Source organism: Carassius auratus, unplaced genomic scaffold, assembly GCF_003368295.1.
Source record: "Carassius auratus strain Wakin unplaced genomic scaffold, ASM336829v1 scaf_tig00216934, whole genome shotgun sequence".
Taxonomy (NCBI): Eukaryota; Metazoa; Chordata; class Actinopteri; order Cypriniformes; family Cyprinidae; genus Carassius; species Carassius auratus.
Genome location: NW_020528804.1, coordinates 118,596 through 134,272, shown reverse-complemented (window position 1 = coordinate 134,272; position 15,677 = coordinate 118,596). Strand labels below are relative to the sequence as shown.

The following is a 15,677-nucleotide window of genomic DNA, read 5'->3' as shown; positions in this document are numbered from 1 at the left end:
TCGCGGGCAAGTAGTGCATTTAAGATCCGATAATGGAACAAATTTTATTGGAGCAGAGAGGGACCTTAGTGAAGCTTTGAAGTCACTGGATCATGATGAAATTCAGTGTACATTTCTAGCAGAAGGCATAAAATGGACCTTTAATCCTCCTGCAGGATCCCATCATGGAGGTGTGTGGGAAAGGCTCATTCGCCTTGTAAAGAAAGTTTTGTACTACAGAACCAGGACTTTTTCAAGAAAGTGACTTGTATTTCAGACGTAGATGGCGGCAAGTCCAATATCTGTCTGATCTTTTCTGGAAAAGTTGGATAAGGGACTATCTTCCATTTAGCTTCAGGAATGTCAAAAATGGATTAAACCATGTAGAAACTTTGTTGTTGGTCCAAACATATCCTGACAAAAATGGATTTGTTCGCTCTGTACATTTGAAGACAAAAACAGGACTACTGGATAGACCGGTTTCTAAGATCTGCTTGCTGCTTGAAGATATAAAGGGCTGATCTTTAACAAGAAATACACACACACCTTTTTTTGTTTGTTTTTTGGCTCCTTTGATAATTTAAGAAATAATTGTAGTTACACCAACAATTATGGGGCTGGTTTGTTGGAGCCAGTGTCAATGTATATGTATTTCGGGCTGTCACCAAGATGGAGGCAGTAGGTGCACAGAGTGTTTTTAAACCTGTGTTTTACACGTAGAGGGATGTGAGCTTGGACAGATTTTACCTCACACACAGGATAGATGTTCACCGTCTCTCAAGTATGTTTAATGTTTGCATCTGGTATATAAAGAAACAGAAAGGTAGACATGGACTACAATACTTTTGATGTGTGTAAAAAGTGCATTGTATAACCAAGCTGTCGGCAGCTATAGGAGCAGCTGTAACAGATCTCCTCGAACGGGACCAACTCCATCCTGCTTTCCATCTATTTAATATTTTCAGTGTCCACCCACGGAGGAAATTCTGCGCTTACTGCGTCAGTGAAATTTTCCACTTCTTTCCTGTATGGTTCATTGCTTGCATGGTCCCAGTCTGTGTGCACACGTATCACGTCCGTTGCTGCCAGTTATCTGCTCACCTTATGCCAGTTCGCTGGACCCAGTCAGGCTGAACTCTTGGCACAATAAAAGCAGTTCTTTTGCAAACCTTTTGCTTGCGTCCTGCGGTTCTGGTAACGTTAGATGTGCCATCACGTCTCTCATATCAGACACTGTCCAAGCTCTAAAAAAAAAGCATATATATATATATATATATATATATATATACTATTTATTATACTAATAAATATGGACTAGTATGGTTGGATTGGAAAAGAAAAAGTCAGCCAAAAAGAAAAGAAAAAGTAGTTGTCTAGCCAGGAGGCTTCCACCCACATCCGACGGGAGCTCAATACTCAATGCATCGCACGGGTAGCCTCACTGATGTAAGAAAGAAAGGTAAGGTTATGTAACCGGGAGGCTCTTGCCAGCATCAGATGGGAGCTCAATATTCACAGCAGGAATGGATAAGATTCACTGGTAGTCGGATGGAAAGGCCAAGATTGCTTAACCCGGGAGGGCTCTTGCAGCATTCAATGGGAGTTCAATACTCATGGCAATACTCACCCAAATAAGTGCCATGAATCAGCAATATGGTCATTTGTCAAGTCGTCATATTGTCAGCACGTGAGATCGATGATACATGTTACCGTGCATGGGTGGAGTAAGAGAGAAACTCTTTTTATTATTGTCATAGCGTAACTATTTGGCATTTTAAACCATGCAGGTGCGCGAGAGACACCCAGCAAACATTCGGAGGTCTTTTGACTGTTGAAAAGACGTCCGTCTGACACGTCCCGTCATGGTTGAAAAATAGTTCCAAAATGAAAGATGAACCGACGTCTTTGACATCTGGATGTGAACTGCATGTCTTTTCTACACATCCCTGGACGTCTAATTGGTCATCTTCTGGACGTCTAAATGTGTCGTCTTCTGAACGTTGTCATCTTCTGGATGTTTAAATGCGTTGCTGCATAGTTTAAGTGTATGTATATATAAGCCTGCTTATAAAATAATCACACACCCATTGTGTAACATCGTGAAAGGCAATCAATTATGTCTTGAGGTTTATCACATCTTGACAAAGGTTCAAGATCGGTCCAGTCGTTTTCTTGTTATAACGACTTCATTTTCTCGTTATCTCAACATAACGAAAGTTTGTTTTCTTGTTATAATGACATGACAGTTTTACTGTAGCTATATTAATGAACTCAACTTTGACATGCATCTGATGGACAACCATGCAGGCGCTCTTACTGTAGCCTATATTTCAGCAAATTTTGCTTCGCCTAGGTAATAACATCTACAATACTGTACATTAATATAGGCTGATCAGTCACATCATTAGATCCCGTCCTACTGTAGATAAACAGAACATCTCCACTTATTAACTACCTAATCATGTGCCTAAAAGAAGCACAAATAAAGATACAGGTACAAACAGAGTACAGTGACGTCAACGTTGGTTTTGATAAGCAGTTATTTTATGACACAGAATGCGTTGGTGAAACTTAATACACAAAATAATCATATTGATTCAAGCATTTAACATTTATGAATCAATTGTCAGTAATGAACAATACTGCACAAATTATAGCGATCACAAGGAAGGTCCGTGTACAGTAAAGTGGTCTATAGTGTCACCTGCTGGCGCAGTTTTGTAAATTCTTAGAGAAAACAAAGTCGTTATTACGAGAAAACGACTTTCATTATGTCGGGATAAGGAGCAAATTAAGCCGGTATAACAGAAAACGACTTTCATTATGTCAAGATAATGAGCAAATTAAGTCGTTATAAAAGAAAACGACTTTCATTATGTTGAGAAAATTAAGTCGTTTAAACGAGAAAACAAGAAGGAAAAAAATTATAATGCATGGCCGCTTAAAACTTCCGTAGTTTAGCATCTGTTAACCAAACTAAAATACCAATTACAAAATACAGAATTATTATATAAAGGGATAATTTACCCAAAAACTCTGTAATTTACTCACCCTCATGCTTCAAAACTGTATACCTTTCTATGTCCTGCTGATACTGTTTTCACGTTTGCTTTACTGGGACAATGACAAATATGTATCTTCAAGATGATAAAAATCTATTTAAAAAAAAAAGAGATTTTCAATGTAATCTTTGTATCCATTTGGATTTACAGTTTACAGGCCTACCATTTTCATCAGAAATATGATTTAATGACGGTCATCACTGAATAAAAAGTGCTGAAATACTTTTCTGAAATAATTATTGTCAAACATTTCTATTTTCGCAGTATTTGTTTATTAATGTTTTTAATATATAATAATATAAATCAATATTATTTAATTGCATTTATTTTTAAATACTTTAATCATATAAATAATATTAATATTAATATCTGAATGTGGAATAACCATTTTGCAGAAGACATTGTTGTCATGTGAAAATCATAGAAGACCCTAATCATAAAATATGTTCAAAATCATTGCTAGATCTCACAATCCATTAACTGTCATTGTAGGAAAAATTACTATGATAGTTAATGGGAGGCGAGATCCGCTTGGTTTCAAACATTCTTCCAAATATCTTTGTGTTCAGCAGAACATAGAAAGTTTTACAGGTTTGAAACATGTGGGTAAGAAAATGTATAACTATTTTCTTTTTTGGGTGAACTATCCCTTAAAAACATTACAGTTGTTTGGCTCATATCTTGTAACCTCCACCCCCAGCTGTTCCTGGAGCGAGCTTCGGGTGTTCTGCCATCGCTGCATCCACTTGAGTGTCCACCTCTTCACAGCATCTGAGGGAAGATAATATATTTGTTTTTAAAATAAATAAAATAAAAAATTGGAGATAAATGACATTCACTTATTTTCAAAATATCTTGATGGTCTACAGCGAAAAAAAGAAAAGAAAAAAAAAACCTTGATGATTGAATCATGAATGAAACATTGTATAAAACAGGACATTTCTAATAAGACAGGTGGGTTGTGATGTCCCCTGAATAATTAAAGCGTACCAATAAAAGTTAAATCTATATGTAACTTTTAGACTACTAACGTTATGTAGGGGAATTTACAGTTAAAACCCAAGGACCAGATATGTCTCAATGAAGACCAGGAGTCAGAGATGAGTTCAATTAATAATAATAATTTTACTTAGAGTATACTTACTAGAAAATAGTTTGCAATTTCATCAGCAGAAGTCAGCTTCAACACTCTCGAAGGAGTTCGCAGGCCGCCCCCAGTACAATACAAAATCAACCACAGTTATACCCTGACAGAGGATACTAATTGCGTCAATACATAAGTCAACAAAATTCTGATTGGTTCCAAAACCTAGATAAAACTCTCCAAAGACGTATATCTGATACGCTGGACACTGGCAGTTGATCGTTTGTCCTGGGACTGTGTGAGCTTCTCCCTGTACAGACAGATACTAACACACAGAGAACTTATCTAAAATTCAAGGCTTTCTAGCACTGGCAAGTGTCTTATCATTACGGTTGGATACACACACATAATATGTGGACATTAATCTTGAGGAAAAGAAATACAGCACACATAAGGTTAAACATTTCACTCTTGCTATAACTTGATTAATAGTCAAACAAGAAATCATGTAATAATATAATTAATATCAGTATGAAGGATATGGCAACTCGGCATCCACTCCTTCAGTTAGCTAATTTTAGCCATAATCAGTGAATTTCAGTTGACAATGTGGGCATCATTTCTCTCGGTTCCTTCATGTCAAACAAGTAAAACTCAAGTTAAACATCAAATAATACAAAATTTACTTACCCAGCAGTAGATTTTATATAATATATATCGATACATCTCCATCCTCGAGTCCTCTTTGAGTCCTCTCCTCTCCTCGTGGTTGCTCAATGTTCCGGAAGAATGGGATATCTCGCAAGATAATCTATCCTATCATGGGATTTTGTAATATCTAACCACACTGGGCACTTTGTGTCAATCCCTCCAGTCGCTCTGCTTCTGCCTCTCCTTCATCCACCTGCCTCTTCAGAGCCTTCACACGCAGAGTCAGCTGAAGAACCACACAGCATTAAACACAGAAACACTCCACGGGTCTCTCTCATACACCGATCATCACACACACACTGCTCTATATGTGCACATCTAACGTGTGTATTCTTCACCTGGTCTCTCTGCTCTGTGTGCTGCTGTCTCTCCTCATCCAGGGTGATGTTCAGCTCCTTTAGTTTCCTCTCCAACCGTCACTGAGAGGACACCACAGAGCTCTTCTCTCTGCAAAAACACTTAAATCTAAATGTGCTTTTGTCTTAGGATGACCTGAAGTGTGTTGGGAGTTTTCTTATGCTCTGAGATAGTTCAGATACTGAGTTTTAATGTGAAATGTTGCAGATCAACTATAATGATTTGTAGAGGATCAGTGCTGCCTCACTCCCGTTTACATTTATTAATCTTGTAAATGTGTTTCTGTCTTGCAAACTTGTTAATTAGATCCATAATTTATCAGGATGATAATGTAAGAGTGGACAAAACCATTATTCTGCTAAATGGTATGTTACAGAAAAAATTGAGGGAACAACTTAATTCATACGCTGGAACACAAATATTAAGTCTTTTCAGAATTGTTTATTGCAATGCAAACATCATATCAAAGAATATGTGCAGAAAAAAGAGAAATCCAAGAGTCATTCCACAGAAGAGTTATCATTATGTGTCTCTTACAGTGTGTCCTGTATGCATATGCATCACAAGCCTGATACTGTCACAATACACTCGGAGAGCAAGGAACGATGTGTTCTTCAATATGTATTTTAATAATTCAATAGTCCAATCCAAGGGGACCGTAGGAGACAGAGGAACACATGGAAAGACATTCAGAACCGACCAACACTGATTGAAAGGACTAGGGCTTTTAAACACCGGGTAAATGAGGAAGAACGAGACACACCTGGAATCAAATTAACACAATTAACGGAGACAGAAACTGGGTCACAGAGAGCAAAAACACACATAACCCTGACAGTTATGTTTTGTCTTTTGAAAACAACAACAAAAGCATATTAAATATCTGTCCTCTGCTTTAACATGCAGGAGCTACTGTTTGTTTACACCAACTGTTGACAGATAAAGTAAAAAAATGAATGAATTATATCATGCATATTTGCAGATGTGTGCTGCATAAACAGTATATGTGTGTGTCCATGTTATTAAGTTATATTATATTAATTTATGATGTATGTATATATATATATATATATATATATATATATATATATATATATATATATATATATATATATATATATATATATATATATTATTGGAAAGAAGAATGTAAATTAGTCCAAACCAATTTGATGTACCAATTAACATTTCTTTTATAAAATATTAATTTAATGACTTACAGTCATGATTCAGACGTTATGTTCATCTAATGAACAGAATGGACCATCAAACCCTGCAAGTAAAAGACTTTTATTAAATACACTTCATCAAAAACACTTATTACACAAGGGTTTACTATGACTATCACTTACCTCCTGAAATGATGGAATAATGTACGGTAGTCCAGCAGTTCAAATCAACTAAAAGATATTAAAAAAATAAGTACTTTACTATCTGATCAGCTATCATAATGTGACTTTCATTCTAACATGAGGACCCTCATCACCAGGATGTAATGATATGAGCTGTGTGTATTTCATGTCTTATAGCAACACACTCAGAAAACTTTAAACATTAAAATTCTAAAAACATATATTTGCTTGCTTTTACTGGCATACTAACATAGTAATAACACATCTTGCAGTTACTCAAACATCAATTAAATTCATTGATAAGTTAACTGGTTAGTAGATAAATAAGTATACACGCATGAAAATGTGTATGTTCGGTTTCTCATTTTTCCCAATAAACTGTTAGCATTATTAAAGTGACGTGACATTCAGCCAAGTATGGTGACCCATACTCGTGGTATTGAAGGTGGAGAGAGTGCTGTACAAGCACTCCCCCCACCCACAATTCCTGCCGGCCCGAGACTCGAACTCACAACCTTTTGATCGCGAGTACAATTCTCTAACCATTAGGCCACGACTTCCTCGCAAACTTGTTAAAGAGCAGTTTAACAGTGTTTTACTTTTCAGGACTACAGTTGTGGACTTACTTTGACTGTTGGTTTTGTGACTTTGTTTTGGGAAATAAAGAATGACACAGATGGTCAGTGATATGAGAACACATAGAGACACTACTGTGGTCATCGCTACTACTGTCAGATAAGTTTCACTCTCATTGTTCTTGGTTGTAGTTTGGCCAGCCGTTTTGTCAGCAGCTGTGGTTGGAGCATGTGTGATCACTAGAAAAAAAGATACTTAAATGAACATAAGTCAGACTGATTAATCTTTTCCTTTTATCAGATAAATTCAGTACCTGTGGATGACAATGTAGTGGAAATTGTTGAATAAAATGTTTTATCTGTAATCAAAATACAAATATCTTTTAAAGTATGAAATGTATCTATAATTTCATACATATTTAAACAGTAATACAAATGTTAACCCATATCTTCCTGCTGGTATAAAAAACATTAACAAGCTTGTATAAACTTTTGAACATTTACATCTACTATATTAACAAACAGACAGATTAACCACAGGATATAATCACCACAACATGATTTTAATCTAACCCCTACCAATATATATTTAACTTACATATTTATCATATTAATTACCACAATAATCCAAAAATATTTTGACTAACCTATCACAACAATTCACATTCATTATCATATTAACTTAATCTTTCAGTCTAATCAATGTCTGTCAAAGAGTCTGGTTTTAAACTTAAGTGTTAAAATATTGAAAACACACCTTTCATCACCAGCTTCATCTCATAGCAGGTTTTTTCATTCACTCTGCACCGATACCACAATTCATCAGTTTGTACTGCATTGTTTATAAGCAAAGATCCGTTGTTTAGTTGTTTCGCTCTCATGTACAGGGGGTCCGGGGGTTTCTCTGTGCTGCTTGAGGGCTTGAATGGAGCGCGATACTGGGTTATATCTGTTAATTCGTGACCATTAACAACTTTCCAAGTTACTGGTGCAGTTCTGTTTTGTAGAGGATGTTCAGAGCATGGCAGCAACACTGAAGAGTTTAGCCTTGCATGGACAGGGTTCAAAGGTTTACACTCTGAAACAAGAGAAACACAGAAGTAGTAATATTATACATGTATATGGTTCTCCAATGGGGGTTATTAGCTTTTTAAAACATCTGCATTCTCACTTATAATACTCAGGTTAAATCGAGTTGTTTGAAGGCAGTCCTGATTCTTGTAGACCTGACAGTCATAAAGACCACTATCGGATGATCTGAAGTCTTTCAGATCAAGTGTAACATTTCCAGTATCATTCCTCACAGACCATCTCTGGTGCTCTGATGCTGGAGAGATGTCTAGAGACATCAGGATGACTTTATCTTGGTTCATACTGCGTAGTTTGACTGTCAGAGAATCCAGCGGGTGGGTTGTTGTTTGGCAAGAAATAGACATGCTGTCACCAAGTAAATGGCTTATGTTCAACTGATGAACCTGCTTGCAGGGTCTCTCTGTTTCACCTAAAAGTGTTTACCAATATTAAATTAATAAAATGACTTTTAGATCAATTTTAGATAAACACATTGTCTGAGTTAATCTTTGCACACAAACACACACACAGAATTAAATCAAAGACTGTGCTTAGGGACACACTTTCTTGCTTTAAAATGTTTTATACACTAGCTAACAGAACACATTTGTTAGCACAATTGTATTATATAATTATATAATTGTACAACTATATAATACAATTATATAATTGTATGCTGGTTAAATGAATTTGATTTCATATAAAAGACACTTACCTTTACATAATAATGCTGCTGTTAGAAGATACAGGAGTTGGAAATAAGAAAGCTGAAAACTCTTCATCATATACAGATGCTCACTGCTGGACAGCTCAACACTATATGAGCACAAGCCACATAACTTCACTTTCATAGAGCTGTTTTCAGTTACTCCAAATTTAATGCGGAAGTAGGAAATATGGTCTAATTCTGTGCTCAGAGGCCTTCAGTTAGCAATGGGGAGTTTTTGAAGAGCCAAAGTAGGAAATGTGTTCTGTGTATAATGTCAGATGTGCAATTTTTCAAACATTTTAAATGATTAAAACAATTGGCTATATGAATTATTTTTGGAAAGATGTACAAAAGGCAATTTTCATTTCCTTCTCTTAACGTTCACCTAATGAAATCATCAGTGAAAATGATAATAAATTAAAATGTATTTGTGAAAAAATTATAGTGAAAATAATTTAACCTCAGATTGCACATCTAGTTTACACAGTAATAATGGTGATGTGTAGAAGCAATAAATGTAGAAAAGTGGGAAACAAAACCCTTCACTAGCTATTATTAATTTTACAGCAAGACTGAAGTTACTATGTGTCCAAAAATGAAGCAGACGTTCTTTTCCCTTTATCAAAGGGCAGCTCTCATTCACACACCATTCCACAGATTCCTCTCTCAGTCTTCAGCAGGAACTGGTTGATGGAGGTCCGGCTGGAATGATCACCCATCATCCATCAGAGCATATAAATTAATATATATAAAACATATATTCTACATATAGTTATAATTTTTATTAATATTATTATTACTTAAAATTATATAAGGAAATGTATTTAATAATTAAAATTGCACATATACTGTAGTCATATTCTAAATACTTCACCAAGCACATCAAAATAGCAAACCAGCCATAACTGCTTTCTATTAAAAAAACTTCTCTATCTTCTCTCTCTGTCACACACACATACTTGAGTTCATTCTCTAGTGCCGTGACTTTGGACTGCAGTGCCTCTTTCTGTTCCTGCATCTCTTCCAATTCGCAATGCTCTACCAACTGAGCTACAGGAACACTAAAACAGCATTAAACACAGAAACACTCCACGGGTCTCTCATATACACCGATAATCACACACACACACATTGCTCTATATGTGCACATGTAATGTGTGTATTCTTCACTAGAAACTGACACCGGTATTGTAGGCTACTCTATCTTGGCTGTGTGCTTGAATGCCTCTGTCTGGCCACTCTACCATAGAATTCAGAAAAGTGAAGTGTTGCACATGATCTCTGGAGCTCAACAAGCGTTACTGTCAGGTTCTTAGTCACCTCTCACTTATCAGTCTACCAAAGCCCTTCTCCCCCTGATTGCTCAGGTTGGCTAGGTTACCAGCTGTAGAAAGAGTCCTGATCATTTCAAAATTCTTCCTTTTAAAAATGTTAGAGGCCACAGTCTTGGAAGTCTTTAATGCAAGAGATCTCTGTTTCAACACAATTTTGTTTCTGCTCTGATACATCTTCAGCTGTTAAAGTGAAGTGATGTGACATGTGACCAAGTACGGTTACCCATCACTCAACAAAATGACTCTTTAAACTTACTTAAGTCAATTATGGACAGTGGTTCCACACAACCAAATTGTGTTTTGACAACATTAATGGAATTTTTTGAATCTATGCAAACTCCTTGTGTTGTGACAACACAATTGAATGAGGTAGAATCTATGTGAAATAGTAATGTCCAACCAAATAAATTTATTCACTTTGCTTCAACTTAAACCGGTTAAGTTAACTGAACATGTTTTGGTTTATTACAACATTTGGTTTATTATGGTTTATCTAGCCAAATTTGTTTCACTCTATCAACATAAGGAGGTTTGTTTCAAATTACTCATTTCAATTATGGACAGTGGTTCCACACAATTAGTTCTAGTTACTTTAACTAAATATTTCTATTTAAAGTTACCCCCTTCAACAAAGCATTTTTTGTCTGATTTGTCTTGTAATGAGTCAAAAGACAAGATGTCACAAATGATCAAAGTGTATTTGTTAAACAAGCAATAAATAATTACAGTTAAATACAGTTGAAACCATGTTACAAAATTACACAAAATAGCAGAAATATCAAACTACACTGAAAAAAATGGCAATGGGCAGATTGTTCAATTTGCACAAATGCATTTCGTATTTCCTACATGATTATTTTGTTTCTCAACTAAACATATTTTAGTCTTGTGCCATGTATTTAATGCTGATGAATGTTCAACCTGTTAGAAATAATAATGTTTAAATTATACAAATTTGTTGTGTTTTCTCTGGAAACTCCGCCCCCTGCCAATACGCAAAGGAAAAAACAGTTCGCCATTTTCTCTCTTGCTTTGGATGGTGTAAGCTACAAGTTATCATGGAACGCTAAAGCCTGAAGGTAATTAACATTTTGAACTGAAATGCTATTGAGAATTAGTATTGAGTTAGTAGTCAGTTTTTAACGTATTTTCACTGAGGTAAACGTTTTTATGTAAGTTACCTTAGCATTCATGATTTTATGGAAAGGCAAAAGTTAGTGCGAATGTTTAACAGTAACAGTTACCTGTTTAACATTATGACTTTTATTAACATTTTTCAAATTGTGTACATTCCTTAAGGTATATATATTCGTATTTTATTCTGTGTATGACAACTAATTATCTTAAGGGAGGGATGGCGCCAAATACTTTTTAGGGTGGTGTAACGTTAGGGGATATAACGTTACTTACAGAAAGTTTAGGCCGTCTGGCTGAACTATGTATCTTTTAAACTTGATCACAAAGAAAATACTTGTTATTCTCTGTTTATTTCGAATTCTTTTTTACTGAAAGCCATTTCACTTTTTTTCGGGGTGCAAACTGGGTGGGGGAGGGGATTTTACAGAACGTAATCGACTTAAATTGGGAAATACCAAAAAATCATAAAATGTATGCCACACTCAAATTTACTTTCATATTTCAAATACGCACTAAAATCCTAGAACTGAGGTCTAACAGTAATCTGTAATCAGTCATCTGTCTTTCTTGGTCTTGTCTGGTTCTCATTACATACAAGTTCACATTTTTCATGATATCTACATTATTAAATGATTGAAATTGCATTTGTTTGAATATTCCCAGAGCAGTGCCCGGTGTTCTGTCCAATCTCATTTTGTCTGTGCATTCTGCAGGATGATGACGAAGCCTTGATCCAAAAATCCACAGAGGAGACCACAGTGGGAATCTACATTCTCAAATTCTGTGACAGATCAGATGACATTGGGATTGTTCTGGAAGGCCAGAACATCTTGCAAGGCTTGGACAACTTTGCGTTAGCTATGGCAATGCTTTTTGGTCTTATGTATGCCTTAAATTTCAACTACCCACCTGAAATGAAAAATACATTTGAGGTACTGCAGAAGATAGTCTTCTGTTTTTTAATAACTTGATACTGTTCATTTACTTCTGTAGCACATACATAAAAATGAGTTGTACACTGAAAAAATGGCAATGGGCAGATTGTTCAATTTGCACAAATGTATTTCGTATTTCCTACATGATTATTTTGTTTCTCATCTAAACATATTTTAGTCTTGTGCCATTTATTTAATGCTGACGAATGTTCAACCTGTTAGAAATAATCATGTTTAAATAATATAAATTTGTTGTGTTTTCTCTGGAAACTCCGCCCCCTGCGGATACGCAAAGGTAAAACAGTTCGCCATTTTCTCTCTTGCTTTGGATGCTTTGGATGCAACACTAAACCTTGAAGGTAATTAACATTTTGAAATGAAATGCTATTGAGAATCAGTTTGTAGTCAGTTTTAACGTATTTTCATTGAGGTAAACGTTTTTATGTAAGTTACCTTAACGTTTCTGATTTCATGGAAAGGCAAAAGTTAGTGCGAATGTTTAACAGTAACAGTTACCTGTTTAACATTATGACTTTTATTAACATTTTTCAAATTGTGTACATTCCTTAAGGCATATGTATTCGTATTTTATTCTGTGTATGACAACTAGTTATTTTCAGGGAGGGATGGCACCAAATACTTTTGGGTGGTGTAACTTTAGGGGATATAACGTTACTTACAGAACGTTTAGGCCTTCTGGCTGAACTATGTATCTTTTAAACTTGATCACAAAGAAAATATTTGTTATTCTCTGTTTATTTCGAATTATCTTTTAAAGAAAGTCATTTCACTTGGCCCCTTAATTGCAACGAATGGAAAAATGCTTTTCGGGGTGGGGGAGGGGATTTTACAGAACGTAATCGACTTAAATTGGGAAATACCAAAACATCACAAAATGCATGCCACACTGAAATTTACTGTCATATTTCAAATCCACACTAAAACCTTCTTCTTCTTCTTGTTTAATGGCGATTAACTCCAAAGGAGCATTATCGCCACCTACTGTGTTGGGTGGCAAATTATCCTTGGGTGATAAGTAGGGGTGGGAAGATACATGTACCTCACAATTCAATTCTGTGGCGATATGTGGTCCACGATATGATAGTATCACGATTTGCGATATCTACGATATTGAATATATTGGAAGAAATTTCATCAACGATATATCACGATATATGTGACTGAAAAGAAAAAGAAGGAATAAGGAAATAAGGAAATGTTATGCATTTATTAATGCCAACATTGTGCAAAGAAATATGCATTTGCATAATAATTCACTGCCTCCTGGTCTTAAATGTTAAAACTGTACATCTAGACAGATAAAAGTGCATGAACATTACAAAACAACATTAACATGTGTAAACCATAATACTGAAACGTCAGTAGTAAGTTACTGTAAACAGTGGACACATCAAGGCATATTCTTCTTGAGGAACACTAACTGATAAGCATGCTCAGATGTAAGAGCACAGCTCTGAGCAGAGATTATGTCAATAAATTCGGCGATGGACTTGATGGACGTGATACTCTGTGCCCTCGGCGACCCAAAGGGGAGCTTTGCTTTGAACGCAGTAGTGATTGTCGGCTGACTTGGTTTGCCCTCATTATCACCTGAGAGTAGTTCACCGTGATAGCGAACGAGGTGCATTTGCAGATTCGTAGTGTTGCTGTTATATTTTATCTTTGCAAAGCAGTTCTTGCAGATTGCATAGTCCTTATCCAGTGCCTTTCCGTCGTGTTATGACAAGCGTTTTTGTCGTATTGTCTTTTTGCACGTGTGACCGACTCACCAAGGGCTTCTCGGGTGATGTTGTGAGCCAGTTCAACCGCTCACGCATTTGTTGCACATACTCGGGGGCTGAAGGTGCATGGTCAGAGTCCGGGGGCAAACCAGCCACAAGGTCCACTGGCTCACTTATTTCACGGCCGAACATCATGAAGTTGGGGGTGAAACCAGTAGCGCTGTGCTTGGTCACTCTGTAGGCCATAACTGCATATGGGATCATCAGGTCCCAACCCCAGTGACAGTGTTCTGCAGTAGAGGCCAAGATCTTTTGGAGTGTGGCGTTGAAACGGACTGCGGACTGCGGTCTGAATGGTGTAGTGTGGGTTTTGTCGATGCCAAACAAACAGCACATTTCTTGGAATACCTCTGATTCAAAATTGCGTCCTTGATTGCTGTGCAGAGAGTGGGGCATTCCAAAGCGACACACCCATTCAGTTGCAACAACGTTTGCCACTGTCACAGCCTTTTCGTCAGGGATTGCAAATGCTTTAGTCCATTTTGTGAAATACTCCTGTATTACAAGTATATAACTGTTTTTACGTTCTGTCTCATTGAGTGGGCCCATAATGTCCAGTGCAATGTGCTCCATGGGAGCTCCAACTCTGACAGTTCCCATGGGTGCTTGTGGAGTCTTTTGGGGTCTTGCTCTGCATGCACAGTTTGTACAAGTCCGGCACCAGAGGGCCACATCTTCTCTCATGTGGTACCAGTAATATCTGGTTTGAAGTCTGGCCACAGTCCTTTCAATACCAAAATGCCCCCCCCCCAAAAAAAAATGGCCCTTCATGCATTTGGCGCATCACATCAGGTTGCATTTTGCGGGGAAGAACAATTTGAGGATAGAACTGTGTGTCATCTAAACAGTAAAAGCGGCGGACCAGTACTCCATCTCTGAAGTAAAGTCTTCTCCATTGACTCCAGTACGTTTTGGTGGCTGGGCTGCATGGGGAGACTGTGACCCACGGGGGCCACTCACTACTGATCTCTAACCAAGCTCTGATTGGTGCAATGTCTGTATCAGCAGCTTGAGCCTGGCGCAACTCCTCCATACTCCAGCCAGGAAACAGGCTGGTCTCATTTGTGTTTGTTACATAAATGGTCTCTGTTTGTTTTAAAGTGTCTGTGTTGGTAACATTGACAGCGCTTACCCCCACCGGACTCAGCAACAGGGAGCTGGTGTCAGAGTCCAAATCACACTGAATTGCTTGGTGACTTGTGGTTCTCCGCTGCGAAGAAGGGTCCTGCAGATTACAAGGACAGGACTGGCGGCAGGGCCTGCGGGAGAAACTGTCAGCATTTGTGTGTAAGCGACTTGGGCGATGGATGATTCCGAACTCGTACTCCGCTAGCTTCTCAAGCCACCGGGCTAACTGACCTTCCGGCTCTTTCATTCGCGTGAGCCAGCGCAAGCTGCTGTGGTCGGTTCGTACCTTGAAAGGCCTCCCAAGTAGGTATTGCCGAAAATGGGATGTGAAATTGACAATGGCTAGCAGCTCCCGTTTCGTAGTACAATAGTTCTGTTCAGCTTTGGCTAGTTTGTGGCTGCCGTATGCCAACACCCGTTCTGTGCCACCCTGCATTTGCG

General features: G+C 37.2%; 1 protein-coding gene across 1 annotated transcript; it reads right to left on the bottom strand.

The window, feature by feature from the left end:
• Window positions 1-5,731: 5,731 nt before the first annotated feature.
• On the bottom strand, window positions 5,732-15,483 carry LOC113099377 (uncharacterized). The gene is made up of 12 exons (XM_026264372.1): window positions 15,241-15,483; window positions 14,097-14,603; window positions 9,860-9,945; window positions 9,548-9,602; window positions 8,907-9,030; window positions 8,292-8,621; window positions 7,878-8,198; window positions 7,435-7,479; window positions 7,172-7,360; window positions 6,546-6,593; window positions 6,414-6,466; window positions 5,732-5,956 (listed from the first exon to the last, which is right to left on the bottom strand). The coding sequence occupies exons 1-11, from the start codon at window positions 15,481-15,483 to the stop codon at window positions 6,423-6,425; spliced, it is 1,992 nt and encodes a 663-aa protein (XP_026120157.1). The 3' UTR covers window positions 5,732-5,956; window positions 6,414-6,422.
• Between the last annotated feature and the right edge of the window lie 194 nt (window positions 15,484-15,677).

Coding starts and splice junctions, on each gene's coding strand:
- LOC113099377 (XM_026264372.1), bottom strand. CDS start 15,483: ATGAAAGAGCCGGAAGGTCAGTTAGCCCGGTGGCTTGAGAAGCTAGCG. Junction 9,603..9,859: donor GCACTAGAGAATGAACTCAA/GTATGTGTGTGT, acceptor TGATCATTCCAG/CCGGACCTCCATCAACCAGT. Junction 6,594..7,171: donor TCACAAAACCAACAGTCAAA/GTAAGTCCACAA, acceptor AATATCTTTTAG/TTGATTTGAACTGCTGGACT.